Source organism: Ostrinia nubilalis, chromosome 5, assembly GCF_963855985.1.
Source record: "Ostrinia nubilalis chromosome 5, ilOstNubi1.1, whole genome shotgun sequence".
Classification (NCBI taxonomy): domain Eukaryota; kingdom Metazoa; phylum Arthropoda; class Insecta; order Lepidoptera; family Crambidae; genus Ostrinia; species Ostrinia nubilalis.
Window position 1 is genome coordinate 4,324,623 of NC_087092.1, and position 23,175 is coordinate 4,347,797.

At 35.5% G+C, this 23,175-nt stretch overlaps 1 protein-coding gene, 1 long non-coding RNA gene and 1 other non-coding gene across 4 annotated transcripts in view; 1 reads left to right on the forward strand and 2 right to left on the reverse strand.

The window, feature by feature from the left end:
• The window catches only part of LOC135071700 (nitric oxide synthase-like), a 52,044-nt gene that overhangs the window by 18,300 nt on the left and 10,569 nt on the right, over positions 1 to 23,175 (forward strand). For both annotated transcript variants that reach the window (XM_063965478.1, XM_063965477.1), the window contains 2 exons: positions 16,732 to 16,868; positions 17,239 to 17,401. In XM_063965478.1, the coding sequence (XP_063821548.1) occupies positions 16,732 to 16,868; positions 17,239 to 17,401 (300 nt within the window). The remainder of the gene's footprint in view (positions 1 to 16,731; positions 16,869 to 17,238; positions 17,402 to 23,175) is intronic.
• Positions 1,533 to 2,852, reverse strand: LOC135072217 (uncharacterized). Its single transcript, XR_010257372.1, has 2 exons — positions 2,395 to 2,852; positions 1,533 to 2,303 (listed from the first exon to the last, which is right to left on the reverse strand). It is a non-coding gene; the product is annotated as an uncharacterized LOC135072217 (long non-coding RNA).
• Trnaf-gaa (transfer RNA phenylalanine (anticodon GAA)) lies at positions 9,025 to 9,097 on the reverse strand. The gene has a single exon. It is a non-coding gene; the product is annotated as a tRNA-Phe (tRNA).

The window sequence follows — 23,175 nt, forward strand, 5'->3', positions numbered from 1 at the left end:
TTAACTAATTCCAAAAAGGAATGCACACTGGAATCAACTGAAAACTTTATGTTCCAATTTAAAATATTAACCTTCGATGACTGGTCCACAACAACAGTTTCCCTACAATCGTCTGACTGTAAATTGGAACTAGATTCGCCATCTGATTTGTTTGTGACAAAGCCTTCTAAAACTGAAAAGCACAAGTTCAACTTCTGTCTTAAGCTAGCATGAATAGCTGCGTCAACAGTTTCCTTACACGCTGCTAGCCTATCCAGTCGGTGAAGCAAGTGGCAATACAAAGCCTTCGCACGAGTCAGCTGATACCGCTCCTTAGTCTTCTTGAAATTATCTAAGTGTGATTGTAATTCCTTTAACTTGCCAGAAATATTGGGCAATTCCACACTAGGTTTAAGTTCTTCATCAATAATTTCCTCAGGACTAAACTCAGAACACAATGACTTAAGTTGTTTTTTCATTTTGGGAACCGTATCTTCCGGAGACTCAGATCGAACAGTTATCTCATAAATAAGTTCGTCGCGTAATAATGAATGGTAGTAAACCGTTTTGGTATCCATTGTTAAAAAAAACTATGTGTAAAATAAACTAAGTGGCAAAAATATTATTTAAAAACTTTAGAATGAAAATGAATTTAAATTGTCAAATTTGTTGAGAATGGCACCTTACAAGATTAGATAAAACCTCTCACTTATGTTCTAAAACACACAATAACAACAATAATGTTATTGTTTAAAAAAAATACAAGTAATAAACAAGTATGTAAATAATTACCAAAAAAAACAATGTACTAGGTAACTTCAAATTAATGTTATATGTCCGCAGTGACACAAAGGAAATTGTTACCTTAGTACAAAATAACAGGTAAATAGGTACTTTGTTATCCTATTACATAAACTAATTTTAAATTTCAACAAAAGTGTTTGTCCTTGAAAAATTAATTAAAATTAAAGTAAGTAACGGGTTATATGTTTACATAAAGAAACACTAAAGCAGTGTAGGTATACTAAATTGATAACCTAACAATAAAAATGTTACTTACTTGTCCCAACTATAAAACAAGTTTCAACTCAACAAAATAACCAAACATTATGTAGTTCCTCATAAATAAGAGTAAGTACGCTCTGTTATAAATAGGTTATAAGTTTATGTTGTTAACAAAATGTGGGCCACAAAAATAAAATACAGGACAAACACAACACACAACATGAGAAATTCCCTAATTACAATAATAAAATAACTAAATAAAAGTGTATGAGAGGATAGTCAGCAAACAATGTCGCTTCTTTTATTAACCATCCACCCATAAACCTTTTACAAAAAGGGTGGCAATAATAAACACCAAAGAGGGGCGCCACTGCAAGAAAGTATTTTTTTCCTGGCGGCTTGGTGACTGGAATTGAACCGCCACCGGTGCAGACGGAGAAGATGGTGAATTGTCTGCACGTGAAAAAGAGGTTGTCCGGCTTGCAGAAATTTATATAAGTTACCGTTCCTTGTGTGAAATTAGAAAATGTAAATAAAACAGCTCCCTCTCAATTGACACAATTTATTTTTATCTCGTATGCTCCTATATAGTTAACAATTACGATATTATAATAACTACTGTAATAGTGCCAATCTCAAGGGATTCAGGGTCGTTAATTAGGTTCGGTTTGGTGAATATTATTGCCACTACAAATTTCTTAAAACTCAGCCTAAATATTAAAAGACTCTAATAGTTAAGATAACTGCACGATGTCAGGTCGGAAAGACTCCTACTTGAAGGATGGAAAAGTGGGTACCTTGGAAGCCATGCGGTTATAAGCCGTTACCCTGAACGTTCCTCTCTTCTTCCGGGGTCCAACGGGTCTCGCACACTTTTAGGCTCCAAGCAGCGTCCTCCACGGCCTCAAGCGCGCAGTGCCAGATGAAGCTCTTGCATCTCTTCGACAGGTAAGCGTCCAAACTCTTGCAGAGACAGAGGTTTGATGACAAGGAGGAAATGCGAAGAGATCAGCAGTTTAGAAAGGACAAATATTTGATACGAAATGAAGAGAAATTAAAATATATGAAATATCAACATGTAAAATATGAAATCTATGAAATTTATGAAATTGTTTAAACTACAAAATATTGTAAAATTATGAAATCCCGCATCTGAAACGAAAAATACTAGTGTCAGAATCACAAGTGGAACGTGGCATTAGGTTATGAAAAAAACCGCAATGGGAAACAAATACTCACGAAAACCGCTCGCTAATTTAAACCTTACTCGCAGTTTTCAGCATCCCAATACCCTCATCCGAATACGATTTAGGGAATCTCTGAAAGAAACGATCACATGAAATAACCACGTACTGGAATACGAAAAATATCAATCACGAAAAATAAATAAATTCTCCGACGGGAACTTACCTCATGTGTGTTATTTTTATTTATTCATCAAGAAATTATCGTGGATGCATTTTGCACCACCCGATTTGAAATAAAAGGAATTACATTCCCGAAAATAATCAAATTGCGGTTGCGCACGATCGACAAATTCCTAAGTGATTTGACAGCTCCACTGACAGCCGCTCTGTCATAGACATCGCGATACGTTTCGTTTCGCCGTTTGAAAAAGTAAATACTGTACTAATAAAACCATGATGAAAACAATTTCCAGAACACTGAAAATATTCTATTTGAAAAATAGAATAATCAATATAAAAACACTAGGAAATGTTTCATCAAAGTATATTTCAATTAACTGAGCAAAAAGCGCCATCTATTGCAAATTAATTCTAAATCACGCCAATAGATGTCGCCAGTGGTATCCAAAATCAGAATATTGAGAAGAAATATTAATTTGTGAAAAAACAGCAAACGGCAACGTTACACTACATAAATATTAATAATTCGTCCTAATAAATAAGTAGGTAATTAGTAATTATTTTTCTACGTTTTAGTGTAGGTTTTTTGGAGTCGGTTTTATTTTTTTTTATAATTCATATTAACCTATACCTAATATGACACTCAGCAATAATATGGCTTTCTATTGGTGAAAGAATTTTTAAAATCGGTTTAGTAGATCCCGAGATTATTCCTTACAATTTAACAAATATACAAACACACAAACTTTACCTCTTTATAATATTAGTATAGACAACAAAAAATCGAATTCAGTAAGAGTTTCGTCAGTCGTAATTCAATTAAAACACCTCAATGATACTCGATTAATTTACTCATCCAATGGACACAGTTAAAAGTGACACCTATAACTGGCTCTCCTGTTTGCACTTTGCTTATATCTAAACTCTCACGATTTACGGCCGTGAGAACCGAAGTCGATGCATGACGTGCTAATTTAGCAACAAAGCCGGCCTGTGGAGAACGTACAGAAATAATGAACGAGTTTCCGAACGTAGTTAGTGGGCCATTATTAATTTATTGGCTGGTATTTGCTCGTGAATTGCATGCGGGCTGGCTGATGTAATTGGGCTAGTTCAAATATTTTTGTTGTTCAGTATGCAGTGGGTTAGGCCTGATTTATAGACAGGATTTAAAGTCAACAGATTCAGTGATTAAATTGCTAGTTGCTAGCTATAGGTCTGGTATAACTCAGTCAGTGTGGGAGAGGTGACATTGACATCTCTCACGTCACATTACGACTTATCTCAAGTCACAGTTCACTCTTCTCAGTTCAACGCACTCACGTCAGCTCCGTTCTTCTAATAAGTCTGTCCTTTCCACTCCTCTTCACCGAACTGGTTTTCTCTCCGACTCCTTCCGTCTCCAGGCCATAAGGCTCTGGAATTCTCTGCCTGAAGATATCAGGCAAGCCTCTAGCAAGTTCTCGTTCAAAAAATCTGTCCATAACCACTTTCTCCAAATGTTATCATCTTCATGAATGGTTTCTGTTTTAACTTATCGTCATCCATCATTATATCTATCATCTTAGTATGTATTTATTTATTATATATTTTATATATTATTTATGTAGGTATGTGTATATGTAGCATATTTGTTTTGCCGTCGCTTTGTTTTATTTAAATTTTTTTTTGTTATACCGCCAAACTAATTTTTCTGCATAACCCAAAGGTAAACTGGATGAGAATGCCTTATGGCATTAAGTTCGCCTAATGTTAATATTTTTGGCATTGAAGTATAAATAAATAAATAAAGACATAATTATGACGTTGACAGAGCATACAAATCTGGTCTCGCTGACGTTTGACGTCTCAAAAACACCCTCCCGTGCTGCTCCCATACCTCAAGCACTAACTAATATAATAAAATATAAATAATCGCTAGACCTAGACTTATAGTATGCACTATGGCTACAGCACATGTATTATGTATATGTATTATAAGTATGTGTTGCTTGATACACACTCAATGTAGAGCTTTATTTTTCCATGAAGGTCTGTTTATTGTGATTGTGTTGTTCCCATCGTTAATTTTCCGCATTATTATTAGTGGAATTACCATATCCGGTTCAGTGTCTTTAATATTTAGGGATTAAGATGTAGTTAAGACATTAAGGGCCGTTTTCCACCAAAGTAGAGACAATACGAGATGTAGGTATGCGGTACTGGAGAAGCTTAGGGTTATTTCCACCAATAAAGTGGAACGGAGTTCTGCTCAACCGTCTCCACTGAAGCTGAGCGGAGACGAGACAGACATAACGTACCATATTCTAAAACGTTCTTAGGTCTTTTATAGTATCAGATTTTGCTACTCGGGCGAAATTCTATTGGTTACCTTACCTCGGTAAATTAAGCGATTCTATTGGTTCTTTACAAACATCCCTCGCTACGCATCCTCGCAGGTCTTTCGTGGAAACGCAGCCTACTAAACACGTGCCTTTTTTGCATTGGTGGATGGTGATGGCGTGGATTTTCAGTTAAAATCTTTCGTTTATGAAGCTTTCATGACAAAAATGTAACTACCAAAAGTATTTGTTGAGTCATTATTTACGCAATCAGTTAATACAGGGGTGTAAATTAATGTACTCGTACAAACGACAGCATATCAAGTTGAACATGAAGTCTCTTAAGTAGTTGTAAATAGATGCCATTTTTAAACAAAAATGTATAGTCAAATGCGCTGTCATCTGTACAAATGTTGACCTGCAATTATTTAGTCTATATCTCCCCATCTTAAACGTTTCCATTCACGTTCGCGTTAATTAGTTTAGCCTTAATTAGCGCCAAGGGTTCCGAAACGTAACAATACATGTGCATAATTATCTACCAATCACTCGGGGTCATTCCCATAGTATCGTTTTATGGCTTCGATTCATTGTGTTCGCTTCCGTGGTGAACTCGGAGGCTGTAGATTCGATTCCCAGGCCTAATTTGTGTACCTGTAGCGGTACACAAATTAGGTTCGTTCGTTCGTTCGTTTCAGTCAAACGACGACACAAAGGCAACACTTTGTACGCACTCGTTCATTATTTGTCAAAGCTAATCTAAGTTTTAGTGAACGAAGCCGGTGAAACCGGTGCGAACGTAAACCGCGATCAGAACTAACTTCCATTGGATCGGTGAAATAGGCTCTTTAAACTCTTTATCAAGGAAAAAGTCAATGATATACGGAAAAAGCTTAATTTTGTTGCGCCATGACGGAATTATTTACTGTATTTTATTGAAAAAGAGGCTGACAAAGGTGACTGAGATTTTTCCGCCACTTCTTCTCAGCACCAGCCCATATTATGTTGTCCCGAAGTGGTGGTAGGGCAAGCTATATTTGGGACGTGTACCTATAAGTGCCCTAGAAACGGCCTATGTACTAAATAAAATATTTGAATTTGAATTTTGAATTAGCGCCAAAGACTGAGTTGACGCCAGGAATTCAGCAAAATTCCCATGTTTCCCAAATTGCCTAAGTCTGCTGGCTCAGTTTGATAAGTACCTACCCTGTGAGGCTGTAGGGATGCTATGCAAATAGCGGATAAACTCCTAAACTAACGGAATCAATTATGTACGTAAACCGATCTGCTCCATCAAAAGCAGTGATTATCTAGTACACAAGATCCCCCTAATCCAATTTACCTTCGGCCTTACATTTATCCAGGTGTTAATTTCGCTTGTTCCCAATGAGTCACACTCACACCCAAACGAGTCCCTTTTACTCGCTGGGAAAAAATCCCATCCAGTTACATTGGTACTGATCACACGCATTAAGTACGTTTAATATAAGCATCAAGAGCTTTCATTATAAAGAAAGTATGTACAGTCGCGGAATGAAAAGGTTCGTCACCTTAGTGTCGGTTTTCGCTTGCACCAAAGAGTCAAACCTGCCAACATAACAGTGCAAGAAACAGTGCTGCTAACATTTAAATAAATATGACGTTTACTGACGAATAAGGTTTTGCTTGTTTATTTTTCTATCACATCAGTGCAATGCAATGATGACATTGACCAATTGACAATAGTTTTTTTTATTTAATAGACATAATAATGGCAGGTTGAACCAACATGAAGGTTTTAGTTTATCAATCATAATAATCTTCTTGACAAGATAAATCGTCAAACAACTTTGATCTGAATAATTTTGAACTTTACTGACGAACAGTTAAAGATTATTTTCTCTAATTTGAGATTATTCTGTAACATAGTTTCAAAAGGTAATATGTGCTCGCGATTCGTTGAAGGAATCAATTTGAAAACTGACGAACCTTTTCATTCCGTGACTGTACAAAAAACAAAATAATTAAGTAATCCAAAGCTTACAATAAGAAAATACAGGTATTATAGATAATACTTCTTACTGATATACAAGTTAGTTGATTTGAAGAAAATATTCGATAATGCGATAGTTTACCTGGGTCACTAGACTGCAACATTTATGACAGATTCTATTTCGATATCGCTTCGTTACCCATTCAAATCGGGGATAAAAACTATTTAAATAGTAATAATGCAAAATAATGTTGTTCGTGTATCGAAGACTCGAAGAAAAAAATACTAAATTACCTAGACGAAAAAGGGAATCCCTTATGATTAAGATGAGTCTTTCATCTTACCTGCAGTTTATAAGCCTCTGCTTTTCCAAAACCAGTCGACCGAGAGAAGGCTTAACTTCTAAGTGTATTACTCAAAGGTCATATAAGACACATTAATGCACAGCTTCTATAGTATACTCAAAGGTAATCTTATAAGACATAATAATGCACATGATTGGGGATCTTCCCTGCCCCTTGCCCCTTGTCATTGCACTGTCTCACGCATTGATTAAAGCCAATTGAAGGTTTCAATTATTAGATAGTAATGATATTTCAATTACCATACATTGTCTGGAATATGAATTTAAATATCACGACGTAGAATAGAGAAAGGGTTTAGAGAGTCAAAGATGTGCGATCATGATTTTAATGCTTTGTTCCTTAATAGAAACTGCCGTGGTTTATAAAAATCTAAATATATATAACTCACAGGTGACTGACTGACTGACATAGTGATCTATCAACGCACAGCCCAAACCTAAGGGGGTAAAACGGGATCCACGCGTACGAAGTCGCGGGCGGCCGTTAGTGTTACATACAACCCACACGAAAGAGAAAATCTAACAGTGTTACAGTCTGCGTCAAATAGTTCGTGACACCCTAAGTCAGTGGTTCCCAAACTTATTTAATCTACTGCCCACTTTGAGAATAAATTATTTTTAGCGCCCCCCATTTTTGCAGTCAAGAGTCGAGCTCAGTCAGTGTCTAAGAGTCCTCCTAGTAAATGACGCCTCCCAAGCCTCTACACAACGTCCCGATTTTTTTCTGGGTCTCTTACGGCCCCCCTTTAAGCCTGCAGCGCCCACAAGGGGGCGTTATCGCCCACTTTGGGAAAGACTGCCCTAAGTAGCCAAAAAGTTCGCAACGCGTCTTTGTTACAATTTGAATAAGGTTGTCTTTTCAACTTTTTGGCCACTTTGTATGTCACGAACTAAGTACTTGTCGCTGACTATATTAAGTTATTTACACAGAAAAATAGATTTAAGAACGTGAAATTGCACCATAAACAGATTTGAATCCTTGCTTGAGTTTGAAAGGAGTATTCAGTTGATTTATTAATACCTACAGCTGATAATTTAACTCTGTTATTGTTTTTCTATCTATTAACTGATATCATTTCATTTCTACAACATGTTCTAGCTGTCAATTAGCGTTAAAGTGTTGACACCTGCTAACAAAATGACAATGTTTGAAATACCAATTTATATCAGCATCAGGTGTACGAGTATATTGGGTGCCTGAGTCCTATGTATGTGGGCAATGGGCATAAGTTGTTTCAGTCTGTGGTCTGAATCATAGGATTTTTAACCAAACTAATGTAAAATTATTTCATCATTAGAATCCACATACTTTTTCTGATTAACATAGGCATATTTTTTAAAATACATAATGTTTAAAATGTACCCTGCCAGGGCAGACCGCTAGCTGTAGATAAATTCGTAGATAGAGAAGAAATTATATTCAAACCAGGCGTTCCTCGATTCTCAAGTCAGCCAGTCCAACACTTGTTGGCAAATGACGCCTAACAATAAACTAAAACTGCGTTTATTTCCAAGAAAGAGATGCGCAAGCGCACCTTTGAAGCGTGCCTCACCAATACGGTCAAGTTCAAGTTAACATGCAATTTAATACGATGACGTAACTTGTTTCACCTTTACTCATTCCGCCGGCAGACTGGTTAAGGTAATATTTACTCATTATGTCAAACAGTTATTGACCGAGAATTAAAACCTGTTTCATTTTAAGCCGTTACTATAGTTTCCTTGTAGGATAAATGCTATATCCTACAAGGGTATTGGCTTTACGGGTACACTTGTTTGTTTGTCACAGTCATTCGGTAGGTATCCCACGAATATTTACTTTATTTGGTTAGGTTTTACAATAATTTTATTTTTTACTACATTTGTGCAGTGATTTAGGCACAAACAAACAAATCGATAGTATAAAAAGAATTATTTTATTTTGGTTCATTAAATTTGAAATAAAATATTATAGGAATAAAAATAATTGAAAAAGTTAATATAATAACACGAATAAAAAAATACAAAAAGTATTCTTGCCGAAACCCGGGATTGAACCGGGGACCTTTAGATCTTCAGTCTAACGCTCTCCCAACTGAGCTATTTCGGCGATGTGTGAATTGACGAAATTAATGATTGCTTTGTATACAGATATATAAAAACTTTTGAAACAACATTTTTCCTGTGTTTACACATTCTGAAAATTATCTTTTATTATCTTACATTAAAAATAGCATTCCTTATCACATTATGGGAATATCTTTTGTATTTACCCACTCATTCTTCATATAAATAGGTAGAAAAGATAAAAATAGTCTACTATCGCTACTTAATTCGGAAACATTTTTACGACTTGAATTTCATTTCAATCATCAAAAGAAGTAAATTTATCAATGTACAGAAGACAAAAGCACGTGCCATTATAATGTCATTCACAGCACGTGATCCCTCCCACATTACAACCTATATCTACAATGAACCTATTGTCCATCTGATAGAGTTCACAGTAACATCGATTACTCTTACAATGATAGCTATTAACCGGTTTTTTATTTAAATGACGGCAACATTTATTTTTTGCTCATGGCAACACTGGCTGATGGGCAGGATGCGGGAAATACGCCGGCGGCTCGCGATTGAATTTCATGCTAGTGATGTCCGGTTGATGGGTTAATGGTTTAATTTGGTTTTAATGAGATTTAGCCTAGGCTCAGACCACCAACTTTTAGTTGGCCGATTCTTCATACAAATTGGAAATCGATCCAACTATCGGCCATAGGCTTAAGGAATAAGTGCTAAGGTGTTTTTTATACATTTAGACCTTATTTTTTGCTTTCCAAAACAGTTAAGCTCATAGTTTTTAAACAATACACTCGAAAATAATTAAATTATAAAATTCTAGGCACATATTATTATTATGGAATTAGCTGATATTTCAACATTCAGGGTCTTGAGGTTGTGGTTTTTTCAGCGTTAACATGTTAAAATTAGATATCTATCTTCACAAAATCTATTGAATCAGTATCAGTGATAAAAATAAGGGACCTATTTCACACAGTAATCACAATATTGTAAAAATCTTAAAGGACAACAACAGTAGAGAGATGAATTTTGGAAGGATTTATTTTTTATTTTTCACTTTTCCAAAATTTTATTCGTTTGCAAGATTGCTGAAGTCTATTGGCGCGGAATATAAGTGATTTATCTGTCTGGCAGTGGCAGGTAAAGAAATAAGGAAGATTTTAAACACTAACCAACTGTAATTCACACTATTTAATCAACTAAACAATTTAAATTAATTAAATGTTATAAAAACCAGACGAAAACTTATATCTCAGGCAAGATAATTAAATATACGTCCAATGATTCACGATAATGATTATAAATGACATGGCTATCGACATCTTAAATCATATAGTCACTCTTTGAATACCCCGTTCGATCAGTCTTATCTCAAATACAATGTCGTTTTACATCTAAAACTTAGGTAGGTACTTCTTACATGAGACTGCAAAACTATTTCGATCAGTCCGACTCCGACTCTATCTGTCTCTGTTAAATTACTAATAGTGAGCAAGACGGAAACAGTCGATAAAATTGCCAATTTCAGAATAGACCCCAATGTCTTGATAAAAAAGTGATACAAATTATCTCGATTAGGAACCAAAAGGCTTCTAGGAAAGGTGACTGGCAAACTTAAGGTGAGGATAAACCAGATCATTTACTTGTAACAGAACAGAGCCGCTGTACGATATTCGAGCTCTACGAGATCTAGTGTACCATCAGGTGATCCGTCTGGTTGTTTGCGGAGGACAGGAGGTCCCATAAAAAATCGCCTTTTCACGAACTAAACGTCGTACATTTTACCTGTATTGTACCATTCGTAACAACGTTTCATTACATAGGAATGCTCGAGAAAATGCTCTAGTGTATACTCACCTTAACTCGATCAAATAATTATGTATTTGTAACACATGGCAGTGACCTCGTGCAGACAGATCCTAATATCATTTTGAAAAAACTTGCATTCTTCAGGTCTATTGTTTGGAATCTATTGAAGTCAAAGTCCTAGGATCAGAAATAGTATGACCGGCCATTAGCGTTATAGAAGGCATTGGAACCGTTACTAATTTGTATCAGCAGGAAAAACCCAAAACGTTCGGGAATTCAAATACCGTATCATAGAGCTTTAAAAACTAGCCAACGGATATAAGATCATAATCATTATGAGAAGAATGACGTAAATTGTGTGGTAAAAATATTAGAGACGTATAAAAAATAATTTTGAATAGCTTTATAGTAAGGATATCTTTTTCGTTACCTTTTATAGATATTTTTAGTCCCCTAAGTCGTCAGTCGACTGGAGAAGGGTCTGCCCTAAAATTTGCTTGCCACGTCTTGTATACTTTAATAATTAATTAAGGGTGAAGGCGTCACAATAACGGTCTACAATATACATAACATAAATTTATATAAATAAATAGAAATATCTATGTGATTCTAAAACACAGGTCGTGGGTGCAACCTGGGAGGCTTCTAACACAAATAATTATGATCGTTGGGTTGATAGTAAAAATTCGAAGCAAGTTTCTAAAATAACACATGGATTTTAAATAAAATTTCTATCACCTGCACAAAAAATATATTTCCCTGTGCGTAGGTAATTCATTATGTCCCTTAAAAAAACCAAAAAATTACCACTACTTAAATAAGACATAAAATTTTAATTTATGTTACGACATAATCTGTTGTTGACTCTTTTATTAACCTCATGTTATTTAAAATTTTCCCAAAAAGGAGCAAACAACTCTATTTTGGCCATTTGTATAATTTTGTAATAAATATGCAACATAAATGTGTTTAGAATGTCACTAATTGGTTATTTTAATTAAGCCGAGCTTAATTGTTAAAAATTCCAATCAGTGACGAGATTGAAAATTCCTATATTAAAAGATATTTTAATTGTTATGAAAATAAGTAAGTATTTTTATAAATTGGGAAGTCCCTTGATTATCATTTCTATGTTAGAGTTAATACTATACAGGGTGTTAGGTAAATGGGTATATGAGCCGACACTAGCCCATGTTAACATGGTCATATAAATGGTATGGTGAAGTCAGAAAATTTATATCTTCATTTTAATTATTTTATTTTTCATACAAATCGGATTTTATAAAATTAATTTTATATGAAAATTAAAAAAATTAAAATGATGATATCAAATTTCTGACTTCACCATACCATTTATATGCCCATGTTAACATGGGCTAGTGTCGGCTCATATACCCATTTACCTAACACCCTGTATATCTTTTCAATACCTTAATGGATGGGATGTGATGAAAAAGGAAAAAAATGAGAATTAAAATGTTTTGTTACAATAATTAAACTTCGTTTACAGTACATTTTGATAAACCTTCCTTCCATCCGTTTCAGGATGAGACCGTATAATACAGTGTGAGTCACGTTAAAGTGTACATATGAAAATAAATGAAACTAGACCTATTTTGATCGACAAAAAAGAGGTAAAAAAATTTTTGAGATTTTTTTTAAATTTTTTATAGAATTTTTTTTCTTCCAATTACTTATTGTAAAGAAAACGTAATAACTTTTAAACTAAGCGGTATATCCTGATAAAATAAAAACAGTAATAATGCTAAATAACAGCCGATACTAAAAAAATTCATAAAATACACAAAAAATGCCAACAAATAATAAAAAAATGAAACTTTTTGAAAAAAATCTGCTTTAAAATTCGTGTTTTATTGGTTATTTGATAAATTTCTCCAAAAAATGCCCCTATAACCGGTGGTTTTTATTACTTTGTATTATTTTCTATCGTATTACCTTCGTAAAACCAAAAATCACTCATGTCTCTATCCCTATCACAACGTTTGCAATGATCGTTTGAACTAAGCCTCTCCGGGCGCGCCATTCAAAGCTTCGTTATCAACGAAACTGAAAATGGCTCTAGATTTGTATTTTGATAAAGACAAGTTAAATTTCAAATAAAAAAAAAAGATTTCGAAGTAAAATAAGCATTTTAGTTCAAATCAAAATTGTCTCTACCTGTAGCGGAGAATAATGTTGTGGCAGGCCTTTGTTCAAACGTTCATAGTAAATGTTGTGATAGGCATAGAGACATGCGATTTTGGTTTTACAAAGATAATACGATAGAGAATAATAAAAAGTAATAAAAACCATCTGTTATAGGGGCATTTTTTGGAGAAATTTATCAAATAACCAAAAAAACACGAATTTAAAAGCAGATTTTTTTTCAAAATTTTTTTATTATTTGTTGGCATTTTTTGTGTATTTTATGTATTTTTTTAGTATCGCCTGTTATTTAGCATTATTACTGTTTTTATTTTATCAGGATATACCGCTTAGTTTAAAAGTTATTACGTTTTCTTTACAATAAGTAATTGGAAGAAAAAAAATCTATAAAAAATTAAAAAAAAATCTCAACAATTTTTTGACCTCTTTTTTGTCGATAAAAATAGGTCAAGTTTCATCTATTTTCATATGTACACTTTAACGTGACTCACACTGTATATTAATGTTTCATTCACATGGATGTATACCTCAGTTTTTTCATCTCTACACAAGTTTTATAAAGTGCAAAATATACTCATTCATTCCGTATTATTTCGAAAAAGATAACAGTTCTATCAGTGTTTACTTTCACGTAGGTACCGAATATTGCTCATCGATTCGCTCCGTATTATAAATAATGGACATATCGTGCATTACCGGCTAGTGTAATCGTGTTAGGTTTATCAGTGGCGTTATCGCTCTGATTTGTATGTGTTTGATGTGACACGTCACGGAAAATGTGCTTTTAGGATCCGACCCACCGCCGACGAGGCAGCGAGTAAAAAAATACTATTTTCTCGAAACGTTTAATACTTACATGTAGAGTTTGTGTCAAAAAAATATAATTAATAATTAAAATAAATCACTGATTTTTCACCCAGCTATCGTAGGTCTCTCTCTACTAGCATCTTATAGTGACAAGAGCTGTCAACTACAAATTCGCTGAGCGATGCTTCCTGAATGGACGCTGAAAGATCACCCGGTCGTCATTTGTCCTTTACAGGACAGGATACAGGATCGTCTGTCTCATTAGCAAATTTTCTTAATTCCAGATATAAAACGGGTGAAATGTGTTGTTTGACTTAACAACTTGAGGAAATAGCTGATAATATTTAGTCGCTTACTCGCCCGGGGTGGGACAAGTGCCTTACGCGGTGGCGGCCTACATGAAATGGTTTAATTTCTTATTATTGTAAATCAATAGATATTCACAGGATTTGTTGATATTGGTTAAGGATGGCATTATAGCGGAGAGCTTCTAATGTGAGATTCTTAAATAAATCAATAGTATCAATAGTGAATAGTCAAAAAGTACCTAACTAACTAACAGACTGACTGTAAAAAAGTGGTTGCATGCTTCGAATAACTCTGGGTTATTGTCCCTCAGTCAACAGCATATTATTATGCTGTCAGACTGTATATTTTTATTGCAAAATAGCGCCTATAATAATCTACATAGGATTCTTATTTTGATTTGATAGTAGGCTACGCACTTAAGGCTATCAACCCGCACGATACACAAAAATATTTCAATTCATTATTTGTCTTAGTTTTTATTAGTAGAGGGCTATGTTAACAATAGAGCGTAGGTGGAGTCAATTATCATCCAAAATTAAACACACAGTTAAACATGGCAATTTTATGCCAGTCATGGATGATTCGTTTGAAGCAAGCGACTAATGATTTAACTAATTGCATGACACCAACATATGTGAGAAAATACACACTAACCCTTTTTATACCTACCTTAAGTTAGTATTACCTGTGGTATTACAAAGAGATTGTTTGTTTGTTTTGAATGGACTCCAAAACTACTCCACCAATTTATAAAATTCTTTCATCATTAGAATCCTACATTATTTCCGAATAATATTATAGGCGGTACAAAGTTTGCCTTGTAATCTAGTTATTCAATAATTATATTCATCATACTAAGATTACTAAGTACGAGTATGACCCCCGCCGAATTCGAATTCGTAACCTTAGATGGCGTAAGTAGTAGTTCACGCTATTAAGCTGAATAGCTTTTGTACAGTCGCCAGTCACCAGCACATAACAAAATAACATCTACGAGTATTACAAACACACTAGATTTAGTGTTGAGCTCCATGTGCCATCATCCGTACAATGACGTTTGAACAGGTCATTTACTAGTGTACCTTAGTCAATATATTAATAGTGCTGTGTCTACACAGGCAGACACTAACTCAGTCCGCTGAGCACATAGCAATTTAGTATTCATAATGTGATCTGCCAAGATTATCCGTGCTTGATTCCGTATTGTGCACTTAGCGCTATTCTGCTTGATGGGGCGCTGTGTTAATACGTGCTTAGATTGATTATACCTATTGCAAACACGTGGTACACTATCACCCGGGTTCTTAACTAAGATTTTTAGCATAGCTTAATAGAAAAGTTCATACTTCAGAAAAATCTTCGGCGTGCTCGTCACACAGAAGCTAAAACCTAAAAATCACAAAGAGCCAATACTGTTAAGGTTCGGACAAACCAACGCGATCACACGCGATCAACCGGCGTACAGCGATGGCGAACAATGCTTAGATAAGCGTCAAACTAAACTTCAAAAAAATCATTTTTATTTTTAATTAGTTTTGACTTAATGAGGATAATAGTCAGAATCAATACTGACCTGAGATTTTAATACAGCTTAAGATAAGTTAAACAGGATTATGTGGCGCTTTATAGCCTAGGCGCAGACCGCCGATTTTTAGTTGGCCGATAGTTGGGCCCGATTCTAATTTGTATGAAGAATCAATCGATGTAATGTGCGCACTTCCATACCATGCCTATACTGATTAACTGCCCGACTAAACTATCTGCCGACAAAAATGCTCGGCAAACTGCAATCAGCAAGCTCGAATGGCGAATATTCTTCAGATTGAGAATATTTCCGAAAATATCATCAGAGCGATATTCTCGAGCTGGGTAAACTTGTCTAGGCCTAGAAATAACCTTCCACCACCTGAAGGTGTCTTCAGAAGTTCCAAGCGCCATTGCATCTGACGTACTAATTGGTTTTCCCTGTGCTAATTTAAATAAGTGCCAATGTCCACCTTGATTACTTCCAATGACACGAGCGAACAATAACTCTAGCAATTATAATAACGCAAGCGAGTTACGCCGAAGCCATTCATATGATTTCCCAGTAAATAACAGTACTTAATAGTCCATTGTTACTAGGTAACGGATCTAAAGATGGAATATACTCTGAAAAAAGCATCCTTCAACAAAAAATCCTTTTAAAGATGCACATTCACGGTCAGTTGAACTGAATGACGTACATCCAAATACTGATAGTGTACAATGAATTTCAACTTAAGATTTCACACACACTGTACCCCAGCTTTATCCTATAAACAGCTTCGATATTCTGTCTATGTTATATTTACATTTGCACCTTTATAGAGTCTTTTCAGGCCAGCTAACACTGTAAGGACTGGCTGACATTGAAATAGATTTAAAAAGCCCTTCATGATATTTACAAAATGGAATGCTTGAAAAAGCTAACTTTTTTAAACTTTGACTAATAATAGAGAAGTCAAAAAAGACTTCAGACGTTAGAATATTTGTTAAATAGTATTATACCTACTGGTAGGTATTACAATTAATGATATTTCTTTGTTACAGAACACAAAATGTACAGAAAAACTTTGTCAATCCAGCATAATGGACATTCCGGGCAGAGGCAACAGCCCTCGCACCTCCGAGGAGGTGTACCAAGAGGCTCAGTCGTTCCTGAAACAGTATTTTGCTTCAATACGAAGGTAAGAATACGGTTTTTATAATTTATCTACTTTTCAAATTCAAATAGTTTATTCAGTACATAGGCCCTTACTAGGGCACATAAACTCTTAAAGTTAACATTTTTCGGGTCTCATAGTTATGAGTGCGATGTTAGAAAATATGAAAAATCACGGTTTGTAAAGGTCACGGGAAGCACTTAGTTGCCAGCAGCGCAAAACTCCATAGGGTGGCGTCGTTGTGGATCCATTTGCCTTTGTCCAGCAGTGGACTTCATTTGACTGAAACGATTAGTAAAATAACTACCCGATGAGAATACCTAACTGATAAAGCTATTTTCCAATTCCACCTGTTACAATTCTATGTTGAAACAACAAATAAACCATTTTTCAGAGAAAACACAGACTCGCACACCGCGCGGCTGGAACAAGTGAAATCGGAATTAAAAGAAAAAGGCACATATCAATTGAAAACTTCAGAATTGGTGTTCGGAGCGAAGCTGGCCTGGCGCAACGCGAGCCGGTGCATCGGCCGGATACAGTGGAAAAAGTTGCAAGTGAGCGGTCGCCTTTATTTGCTTGTGTTAGAGCAGTTAGTTGGTGGGCAAACACGATTGCGGTAGTCCTGAATGTTTGAAGGTGTTCTGTTAGTCTGGTTTAGGTACTGGATTGGAAAAGTTTGATTGAAAAAGCAGGTGAAAGGACATTGTCAGAAATCGCCTAAAAACCGCCCAAAAACATTAACCCATCATAATTATTTTCTAATTTTTTTAATACATTAAGCACCCTTTCATTCTAATGGACACTGAAGCATTGAAAAATTAAATAAATAAGTCTTTTAACGTTTATTCTATAATACTATTACAACTTCCGGACGTTTTGGTGCGTGGCATGGTCTAAAACCTATCAAGTTCCATAATTTTTGCCGATAAAATCTGTACAAGGCATTACCGTACTTTATTGCTGGGAGTCCATGGTATAGTGATGTTCCTGCGGCCATCATAGACAATAAAATATCGATTTTGAAAATAAAATAAATCGATTACACTGCTTTGAAGACTAGATTTGCGTTAAAAGCTAAAAAGATATTGACACTATTACAAGAAGCTATTTAAAGTGTCCAACTGGTCGAAGGTCGTAAATAAAATAAAAATAATTAGGACCATAAACTGATATTCATGGTATCATAACTGTAAAAGTGTCAGAATCCGATGTTGAATCCAATGCCAGTTGAAGTGAGAGAAACATATATCAACCTAGTATAGTTGCCAGTCTCTCATAATCTATGCCAATGAGGGTTTTCGCGATTGAAAAATCCGCCAGATGGCAATACGTAGACGTGAGGTCTAAATGCTGCATGATTGGTTATTTTTGACATGACATTGACAGATATGTCAAAATCCACCAATCATGCTGCATTTGGACCTAACGTCTACGTATTGCCATCTCGCGGATTTTTCAATCGCGAAAACCCTCATTCATAGCACATGTATAATAATAGACCAAATGAACTTTTATATATTGTGAAAGAGAAGAAAAAGATTTTATTATTTTATTAAAATCTTGCAACGAGGTAGTTTTTCAGTAGAAACCAGGATTGGATAATCGCTACAGGCAAGTATCAGAACATTTTATAAATATTTTTAATCGATTATATCCTTGTGAATCGTTTTAATAAATTGTCATTTTACTTTTTCAATTAAAACTTTTTCAATCCCCAGTCTTCTCAAACTGTCATAATGTCAACAAATTATAAATGTCACGTCAGTTGACTCAATTTCAGTCTTCTGTGCGTTTATTGTATTTTTATTTCAATGAAATAGTGCTAAAGGGTTAGTACTAAAAGTGAAAGCCTTTTTTCAGAAAGAAAACCAATGTGGTGCCCTTATTATTCATACTGTTTGAAAGTTACAAGTCAGTGATACAGAGTTGCCGCCATTATAACTCCGTGGTGATACCATACCAAAGAAGAAGTTTTCCTAAACACTTGTGTTATTTTTATATGTGACCAAATAAAAAGGATTAATTCTACTGCTCAAATGGAATAACTTATCCCAAGAGACCGAATATAAAAAAAACCTCTCCATAGAAATTATCACCATCATGAGGATGTGAATTTTTTTGAGAATTTGATATTGGTCCTGTAAGAAAAGTAGTTGTATTTCAGTAGTAGAATCAACCCTTCTTGTTTCATCAGCAAGAGTAACTATAAAAACGCCCTGTAGGTAGGTATTATTAAGCTGAAGAGTTTGTTTAGTGTCAAAGACTGTCACACAGTGTAACTTAAATTGGCATTATATTATGATAATGAACATAAAAACTTAAATAAATATTTATGTTAATATTTTTTCTATTTATTTATTTTCCCAAAGCTTCACAGTGACAGCTGAAACAGCAATACTGTTGTAAAACTAAACTTAGAACAAACTGTTACAAATATTTTACAAATTAAAATAAAACCGCATGTTGCTTTACTTTCTCGTATAGGTAATAAACGTAATTAATGGCTAGATTATTAATGTTACTTTGTTACCCTCAATAGTGAGGAGATCTTACAAAATGGTAACCCTGATTTTCATTGTCATTCAAGTGCTCTTTCTTCGCATAGGCTTCTGTGATTTGGCCAAGGGCCACACACATTGCGATAACATTATGCGACAATGATTTGACAGCAGCGGAGTGAAGTCTTGCGACTATGCAAAATGATACCCTGTAATCGTAGCGCATATAGACATAGACGGGGCGGGGCACATAGCTCGTAGAGCTGATGGCCGCTGGGGCAGGAAAGTTCTTGAGTGGCGACCACGAGCCGAAAGACGTAGCGTGGGCAGGCCTCCCACTAGGTGGACCGACGATCTGGTGAAGGTCGCGGGAGGTGCCTGTATGCGAGCGGTGCAGGATAGGTCTTCGTGGAAATCCTTGGGGGAGGCCTTTGTCCAGCAGTGGACGTCTTTTCGGCTGAAACGAACGAACGAACGATACGTATTACCACTATTTACCAGACATTACTATTTATTGTATACTCGCCGGATTACACGTAGGAGCACGCGCGTTACAGCTTCGGCCTTGCATTATTATAAGATCTTGTTCCGCTATTTTTCGAACTTCCTCCGTGAGGATATCCCCGCCGAATTCTATGATAAACCTATCAAAAGTCATATTCTGCAATGTCAAAATTAATTTGCCGAAATTCGCCGAGCCAGCTATGTCAAATAATATTATTAGGTGTCAAACAGGATACGTTCAGAAATTAATATTACGATTTTAAAGATAAGACAAGACAACTTTTTATTGACGAAGTTGCTGGGACAGCTAGAAACTATTTTTTTTCCGGCACTTTAAGAAAATAATAAATGAATGAAAACGCAGCGTGGGACGTCCACCCACAAGGTGGACCGACGACGTGATAAAGGTAGCGGGAAGGCGCTGGATGCAGGCCGCTACCAACCGTGCAATGTGGAAGTCATTGGGGGAGGCCTAAGTTCAGCAGTGGACGTCCTGTGGCTGAAATGATGATGATGATGAAATGAATGAAAATGACAGATCTTCGAACGTGGATAATACCATGCCAAAGTAATCATATAATTTTGGCACCTTAATAACTATTGCCGTTTTTGTTGTAAAGATCATGCAGCGCTACTTGCGGATATTATTAGAAAGAAAACTATGTAGGCTCTAGATCTGAAGCCGCTGAAGTGCTCATCCAATGCGGCGTATTTTCTTCCAGTCTTTAGTCAGGACTTTAGTCGAATTAAAACCCCAGTTGAACGTGATATAGCCGCACTAGAATACGGTGCTTTTTTGCATAATCGCAAGACTTCGTTCCGGTGTCGACCGAATGTTATCACGATGTATGTGGCCCAGGGGTTACTGTAGCCGCTAAGGTTTGAAACTTCTTGCTTAAAATATTGTAGTCTTTGGCATAGACTACGACGGTAGTCATGGAGATAGGAGTTTGTTATCTCGTGTCAGATGTAAATGGTGAAAAGAAAACCCATGATTCGTGTTATTTTTATGCAATATGTAGGTATTTTATAAAAGTGGAACCCCGAGTGATCTCCAAAACCCATTCTATTATTATATACGATTCGGCTTCGATATCTATAATACAATAGGAGTTTATTTCATGTGTCAGATGACAAGGGTGGAAACAACCTACGATTCATGTTGTTTATTTACGTGCAATATGTGGGCATATTATATAAGTGGAATGCCGAGTTGTATTTCTAAAACTTGTTCTATTATTTTATACTAGGTAGGTATTTGGCTGCGACTCGGCGTGACGACAATACAAAACATTTTTCGCGAATCGGTGTTCATACATTCACACAATACATTAGACGCCATGTTGTCATAAACGACATATTATAAAATCGCTGTGATTTAATATTCTTAATCATTAATTTTATGGCAAGTGTCCATCAGGAATCATTGTTCTTACACACAGAATCTTATTATTTCGCTTTCGGGTAGTAATATGTCAAAATTGTTGGTTCTTAGGCGAACAATGTATGGAGAACGAACATTGTCCTTTTTAGTATCGCAGTATAGAGTTACATTGTACGATTTTATCCGTCAACCGTTAACACTTGAATATCAGAATTTCAACATCATTTTCAATAAATAGATTAAAGTAGACCTAGTTACGTGGAGTATTTGAAAGTAAATCAGTTTTTCTCAGTGGTCAGATTGATGGTCAGACAAGTCTGGCTAATAACGGGAAGAATAATATTTTGTTTGAGCTTTTTCAAATAGATATCACGGTTTAAACGTTCTTTTATCACTTTTAAATTTTGGACACAATAGAGCCATCGTCGCCTCATCACCTGACAACAATTGACGATCGTGAAAACGTGACGCTCGACTTATTGCGGACTTCTTCCATCAATTTATACAATCAATGGCTAAAGGATATAAATTGCAGCACGATTTGTCAACGTCCCACGCTGTTGAACAATATTTAACCGTAACTATAACTCAAACCGGTGTTTTTGTATGGAGTTTGACAGATTTTTGACGTTTTTTGTTAATGTAAGATGGTGCAATCCAGAGTAAGAGTTCCTGTAGACTACAGACTTATTATTGGCCGATAGTTTGGTCGGCTCGAATTAGTATGAGGAATCGGCCGATAACAAATCCATGGTCATAATATGCGCACCTACTTTCATACTTGTTTATACTGATTAATAGCCCTACCAAAAGTCTTTAGTCTGCGGGGACTTAGATATCAAGGATGCCAGGTGAAAACACAGTTTATTTTTAGACTTTACATAAATGGGTTTCTACGTTTATTGTGTTTTGAAGATCGTTGTGTTTATAACTGCAATATAGGCGCTAATTGGCTAGCGTTTGTATGCCAAGTCATAAATTAGTTTGTCAAATCTTTATTCATAATTGAGATCCGCAAAAACTAGCCATGAGAATTGAGACAACTAGATGATTAACTATGATCTGATTCTTTTGCATCCACATTTGAAGTAAATGAAGCTACATGTATATTTTCGTAGGTTACTCATTTCAAATTACCCTATAGAAACCCCCTAAAGTATAGAGATTTGCAAAAGTGTAAGAGCTAAGTATTCCGGGCTTAATTTCGAAAAAGAAATAAGAGGCACTTAAATAATAATATGATATTGCGGTGTTATCAATTATAGATACCTACCAAATATTTTCCTTTCGATATTTCCCTCACACCAGTAAATCAAAACTAGCCGAGTCACGATTTCTCCAAGTGTCCAGTGACCCTATAAAACGCTCCGCATCATAATAATATACGGCGGACCCGGCTAATAATAAAACTCAAGACAAGATGAATTTAGATAGATTTGTGCCAAAACGGGCCGGGATGAGTTGCGTGTTCGTACCTACTTGTATGGTCGGCAAAAAAGGACGTTAAAAGATGTTAGCTCATTACTTGAGGGATACAGCATATTCCCCTCGGAATTGGGCTCCCGATGGAATCCAGTTAGGATCTCATTTTGAAAATGTTATGTTCAAAATTCAGACTAGTCTAGTCGTTAAGTAGTTCTACTTTATGTGTATGATCCAGTATTAGTTTCGGCACGCGAAATTCCGATCAAATAGCGCGTTTCTGTACAGAACTAAGACTTGAGAGTTCGCGGGATGAAATGTAACATTATCAACCATTATGTTCTAACACCTTCCACCTGAAGGAACTTACAAACTTATCTATTATGTAGTGACGCACGTTCCTATGGCACCTACTTACTTAACTATGTACTTTGCATTAAATATTGAAACTTCCTAAATAAGAACTTGGAATTAACATAAGAGCGTCTTTTAAAGGTGAATATTATGTGCTGATGTGACG